This window comes from Zosterops lateralis (assembly GCF_965231275.1).
Source record: "Zosterops lateralis genome assembly, chromosome: 26".
Lineage (NCBI taxonomy): Eukaryota > Metazoa > Chordata > Aves > Passeriformes > Zosteropidae > Zosterops > Zosterops lateralis.
The window spans coordinates 1,835,140-1,840,970 of NC_139786.1; the positions used below are offsets into that span (position 1 = coordinate 1,835,140).

The 5,831-nt window shown below is 47.1% G+C and overlaps 1 protein-coding gene across 2 annotated transcripts; it reads left to right on the forward strand.

The window, feature by feature from the left end:
* The first annotated feature begins 929 nt into the window (after positions 1 to 929).
* SRSF3 (serine and arginine rich splicing factor 3) lies at positions 930 to 5,404 on the forward strand. 2 transcript variants are annotated; one of them, XM_083878513.1, is made up of 4 exons: positions 930 to 1,041; positions 1,782 to 1,989; positions 2,947 to 3,081; positions 5,314 to 5,404. In XM_083878513.1, the coding sequence occupies exons 2-4, from the start codon at positions 1,784 to 1,786 to the stop codon at positions 5,387 to 5,389; spliced, it is 417 nt and encodes a 138-aa protein (XP_083734639.1). In that variant the 5' UTR covers positions 930 to 1,041; positions 1,782 to 1,783; the 3' UTR covers positions 5,390 to 5,404. The 2 variants fall into 2 exon arrangements, with proteins under 2 accessions (XP_083734639.1, XP_083734640.1); XM_083878514.1 differs by having other exon boundaries at positions 3,939 to 5,384.
* The last annotated feature ends 427 nt before the right edge of the window (positions 5,405 to 5,831 follow it).

Sequence of the window (5,831 nt, forward strand, 5' to 3'; positions counted from 1 at the left end):
TTGGAGGATTTTACTGAGAAAAACCTCTTAAGAATAATGGGGGATTTTTGAAATTTGTGATTAATTCTATCAGCTGGTTGTTTTTAATTGCAATTTCTGGAATTCTGGTAGACAAGGACGGCCCATCCTCTGCAGAGTTCCTGCTTGGAAATCATAAACAACAAGCATTAATTTGTACTCAAAATACCTTTTTTTCTATGATACGATTTAAAGTATTATTAATTATACCTGTAGCAGATAAATTTGTCTTCTCTGGCCCAGGGGAAATAGTTGAAGTCTGGATTAAACCCAGGGTGGGTTTCTTATATTACCTGATAACCAAAATCTGGTTTGTTATCTAAGGTAACCCCTTTGGAGGAAGTTAATTGTTTAATTAGAGGTTAAAATCCATGTTGTTTGTACAAACATCATGTATGAATGAGAGTTTGGCAAAGCACATCAACAGCACTGTGTATCTGGAACTAAAATTCCTCCATTTAAATCCTGTCGTTTTCGCAAAAAAAAAATTAAATTCCGTCCTTTGTGCCTCAGTAAGCAAAGCTGGGACATAAAACTTACCAAAAACTCTGGCTTAAAGCAGTTTGCTCAGCACAATTATTTAAAACCCACGGGAAGAAATGGCTCTGGGAGAATCTAAGCGTTCATAGGTGTAAACCCCACCCGGACGGACCTCATCGGGCCAGAGACACAAAGAAATAAAACTTTATTTTTTATATTAGCCAGAAAAAACCCACAGTTTGGGGTCTGCTAGTGATTGTGAGGCCCGGGCGGGGCCCCCCCAGCGCTCCCGCCATTGCCGCCAACGTCCCGCCCACCCCCGCGCGCGCCGCTACGTCACCTGTCAATCAACGCAACGACGCCTTCTGATTCGCTGTTGCCTAGCATCACGTGGGCGCGGACTGGCACTATATAACAACGGGCGGGGTCCGCGCCGGCCGCCATTTTGTCCAGTGAGGGAAAGTGGAGCTGAGGGTCTCGCTGAGGGTCGAGTCGGCTGAGTTTAGCGCGGGCTCCCTTGGCGCGCCCTCCCTCTCAGCACCGGTGAGGAATCTTCGCCCCGGAGGGCGGGGGGGCAGGCGGTAGGGCGGTCTCGTCGCCCGGCAGGGCGGATGGAAGCGGCGGTGGCGGCAAACAAAGAGCGGCCGCCATTTTGTAACGCCGAGCCCGGGGCGGCGGCTGCCGCGGCCCTGAGCGGAGCCGGGCGGGGAGACGGCGGGAAAGGCCGCGGGTTGCCGGGAGGAGCCCCGTTGTCGGGCCGGGAGCTGCGGGGGCGGGCGGTGCGGCGGCATTCCGCCCGCCGGTGGCAGCGCCGGTCCCTGACGAGGAGCAGCTCCCGGAGCGAGTCCCCGGGCATCGCCCGCCAGGCGCGGCGGGAGGTGGCGCTGGCCGTTCCCCCCTCCCCAGCCCCGCGTTCGTGCGCGGATTCCTCTGATCCTAATCCCGATCCGGGAACAATGGAGCCTCCCCCGCGCAGCGCCCTCTGCAGAGCCCCCCGCGATAAGCAGGAAAAAAAGGCGCAAGTACCTCCCCCCCTCAAATCTAAACCGTTAAAGTAAAGAAATTCCTCGAAATAGTGAATTTTAATCACGATGCCGCATAGCATCTCTCTTTTCTTGTCGAGTTTTAACAGTCTTCTCCCACCCCTTCCAAACAACGTCTCCATCAGAACTTATCACTGCTAAAATTCCAGGGGGAAGCAGCCAACAGTGACTTCCCTTGGAAGTGATCGACCACATGCGCTGTGTTAAATATCTGTGAACTTATTTTTTTTCTTGTCCTAGCAATGCATCGTGACTCTTGTCCGCTGGACTGCAAGGTCTACGTGGGTAACCTTGGAAACAATGGCAACAAAACAGAATTAGAGCGAGCTTTTGGCTACTATGGACCACTGCGCAGTGTATGGGTGGCGAGAAATCCTCCTGGTTTTGCCTTTGTGGAGTTTGAAGATCCCCGAGATGCAGCTGATGCAGTTAGAGAACTAGATGGAAGGTAAAATGTGCTTATGTGCTTGACTGGTCAAAATATAAGACATTGTAGGAGTGATGCAGTTTTAAATTGTGAAGCTTTAGCTGCAGGATTAAGGTCTTGGCACGTTTCTTATACACTGTTGATTTATATGGGACTATATGGGTGTTTTTATAGTGCAGCAATAGAATCTTGGAATGGTTTGGGCTGGAAGGGATCTCAAAGTTTATCCAGTCCCAGCCTCCCCATGGGCAGGGACACTTTCCACCATCTCAGGCTGCTCCAAGCCCTGTCCAGCCTGTCCTTGGACACTTCCAGGGCTCCAGGGGCAGCCACAGCTTCTGTAAGGCCTTCCCATCCTTACAGGGGAGAATTGCTGCCCAATATCCCACCTAACCCTGCCCTCCTTCATGAATAGCATTGTAATGGTTAATTTTGCACTTCACAGTTGAACTCCCAAGTTAGAAATTACTTGCATCTCTTTGTGCATGTTAATTAAATTGCAGATGGTGTTACTATAAAGAGGTAAAACTGATCATGGAGACTCTCCCTCAGTCTTTCCCTGCCTGCTTTACTGGCACAGCAGTTTTGAGAAGCAGCCAAACCTTTTGTCTGCCAAAGAATCCCGGAAGGGTTTGGGCTGGAAGCTCATCCAGTTCCCCCTTCTGCCATGAGCAGGGAACACCTTCCACTAGATTGACCAGGTTGTTCCAATCCCTGTCCAGACACTTCGGGGAAGGATCCCCCACAGTCATGCAGGAGTTGACTTTGTGCACTGTATTTTAATGACAGAACATTCTTCTTCCCTTTCCTGGATCACTCATGCTTTATTCCACACTGCCTTCTCCTTGGAAAAGCTCACCCTTGTCCCCCTCTCTCTGCAGAACGCTGTGTGGGTGCCACTTTTTCCCTTACCTGGATCACTCATGCTTTATTCCTTCTCCTTGGAAAAGCTCACCCTTTTCCCCCCTCTCTCCGCAGAACGCTGTGCGGGTGCCGTGTCCGTGTGGAACTCTCCAACGGGGAGAAGCGCAGTCGGAACCGCGGCCCCCCTCCGTCGTGGGGCCGGCGCCCTCGGGACGACTATCGCAGGAGAAGTCCCCCTCCTCGGCGCAGGTACCTGGGCACAGCACACTCCTAGAGCTCTTGGCACAGTTACCACGTAGCGTCCTATAGGAGCAGGCTTGTTACAGGCATGTTTGATGGATGACCTTCATCTATCTGATCATGATTCGGAAATGGCAAATGCTTTTAAAAAAAAACACCCCTCCCCTCCCCCCAAAATCAACTCCCCCACAAAATCGAGGTGAACTTGAGTCGTGTTGAATGTTGTTGGCTTTTGTCCTTAGGTGACTGTGAAGTTGGTAGTCAGTGTCCTCTGTCCTGGGCTTATCCTCCTTCCTCTTAAAACCTGCTCATCTTCGAGTCACACTTTCCCTTTCTTCCCCATACTTCAACTTAGGCTGTTCCTTTCCTTTACTCCATAATGGCAGAACATGACATACAGCAGTTTAGCATTTCCATACCCATGGGTTTTTCCACTTTGTTTGCAGAACTTAAAGACTTCCCAAGCAAGCAGCTGTTTAATAATAGATTAACAGTTGCTCTAAACATCTGGAATCTTGACACTTTAGCGTTAGATGGAAATAAAGCATCTTGTGACGATCCTGTCACTTGAGGTTTGCAAACCCAGCTCTAGCATATATAGCAGGATTTTTGGGAACTGGCACATTCTTGGACTCAGACTAGTTTGTCTGGCAGTTTAAGTGTGCACCGTGGTTTTTACAGGACTGAATTTACCTCTGGCAGGTGAGTGAAGTCCTCCCAAGCCAGGGTTTCAAGCTGTTGAAAAAAAAAAAAAAAATAACACATTAGGAATATTTGTTAGCTAATAGATGGTTGTACTGATGGCTTGTTTTTCATTTTTTTTATGCTTTTTGGTCCATCTATTAATAAAAATGAACCCGTTACAGAGTCACCATCATGTCTCTTCTCACCACCCTCTGAGTCTGCATTAGCCAGCCAACTAGCCCTTTCAGCGTCATGTGACCAGCGCGCCCCATGCAGCTTGGCTGGTGTCGTTTCACATGACCCAGGCATGGCCAGTCGTCAGGTTGCACCGCCCTTTGGTTCCCGAGCATGCTGTTTTCTCTCAGCCTTCTCTCCAACCTTAACCAAATCGGCAGCAGCCACCTCGACCGCCCACACATTCCCGGCCAATCAGCTCAGCTGTTTATTTACCAAATGTCTTCACAACAACTACAGCAGCAGCCTTCGGCTAACAAAAAAGCAGGAAAAATCCACAACACCCCCTTCGCCAACCAACTAAATACAACGCAACATCTGGCAAAACCTTTTCAGCAAATTCTTCTTGGCAGTCAGTCCGGCAGCCTCACCTCACCATTTCTAGCTTGTTGAAACCAAAGACTTGTAAGTTTTTCCTGCTTATACAGTTTACTGCTGGTTAAAATAAGGAGTAAGCGGCTTATAAGTAATTACTTTTCTCAATCAAAGGCTGGCTGTGCATAATTGAGTGGTAACGTACATATGTTGCTTGAGAAAACTTTTAAGGGTGATATGAAAGCTCTTACACTGTGAATAATGTAAAAAAACCAGGATATTTGCATGTGAGATGCCAAACTAAATTTTTAATAAGGCTCTAACAAATGTAGCTTTTCCTTGCCAGAAAAAAATCCTATCACCTTTAAATGGTTTTACTAACAGTTTTCAAAAACTTAAAACAATGACTTTTTGGGATGAACTGGGCCGAGCTAAGGTTATATTTTTAATTTTTTATTTTTTATAAGAAAATAGTCTAAACACACTCTATAGCATTAAAAAATGACAATCACAAATATGCAGTTCTAATGTAGCACTTAATGGCATCAATATTGACACTGAGCGCATTTTCACTTTTTTTTTTTTTTCCACTTGATATCTCTTATGTCTTGTTATGGACCTTTTTGGCTTGCATGGGTTCCAAAACATTTGCTCTGTGCTATTTTTTTTTCTTTTTTTTTTTTTTTTTTTTTTTTTTTGGAACCACCTGTGGGACTTTGGTGTGGTGTTCTGGGCAGTGTATTTAGTTGAAATGGAAAGTGTTGCATTGGACAACTCTGCTCTGACGCATTCTTAGTTAAAGTGAATTCGTGGTTGGAAACGTGCTGTTCACACTGAGCTTGGTTTTACTGCCTAATCTTTCCATGCCTTTTACTGGATGATGGATGCCAGTTATTCTTGGCACGTTCCCTGGGCCCAACAGTGAGTTTGACAAGTTGGGAAATGCCTCAAGCCCATTAAAGCTCAACGAGTGGATAAAGTGCCTCACATTTTGTTTTCTGGTTCTAGATCACCACGAAGGAGAAGCTTCTCCCGGAGCCGCAGCAGGTACGAATCCCATCCCTGCTCCAGCCTGGAGGGCTGAAAACAACAGCCCAGAACAGCTCCATGTGTGGGCTGTGCTCAGTCAGTAGTTTTGGTAAAAAGGAAACAGATTTGGCTTCTGTCATACTGCTTGCCTGGAGTTACTGAGCTGTTTGAGATTCCAGGGATAGCAGTGGAAGAATACTGAGAATGGAAGTCATTTCCTTTCTGCAGCTGCCTGGGGTATTCTCTCAGTTTTCCCCAGAGTTTAAGTGTCAATCTGCTACTCTCTCACAGATACTGTGAGCATAGTATCATTGAGCCCTGAGGTGGTAAAAGACCTTTAAGATTGAGTCTAGCCATAAATCAGAATGTGATTTAGGTGGGATTCTGCAAAGAAATCTTCTGCAAAGCACTACATGCCTGTTTTTATAGCACATTATAAGCTGTTGGCTCAGGCTGATAATTCTTCCCTGGTTGAACAGTTAGAAACCTTCACTCCT

Excerpts from the sequence above, each read along its gene's own strand:
- SRSF3 (XM_083878513.1), top strand. The coding sequence starts at position 1,784 with ATGCATCGTGACTCTTGTCCGCTGGACTGCAAGGTCTACGTGGGTAAC. Across the intron at positions 1,990-2,946 it reads GTTAGAGAACTAGATGGAAG|AACGCTGTGCGGGTGCCGTG; the intron begins GTAAAATGTGCT and ends CTCTCTCCGCAG. Across the intron at positions 3,082-5,313 it reads AGTCCCCCTCCTCGGCGCAG|ATCACCACGAAGGAGAAGCT; the intron begins GTACCTGGGCAC and ends TTCTGGTTCTAG.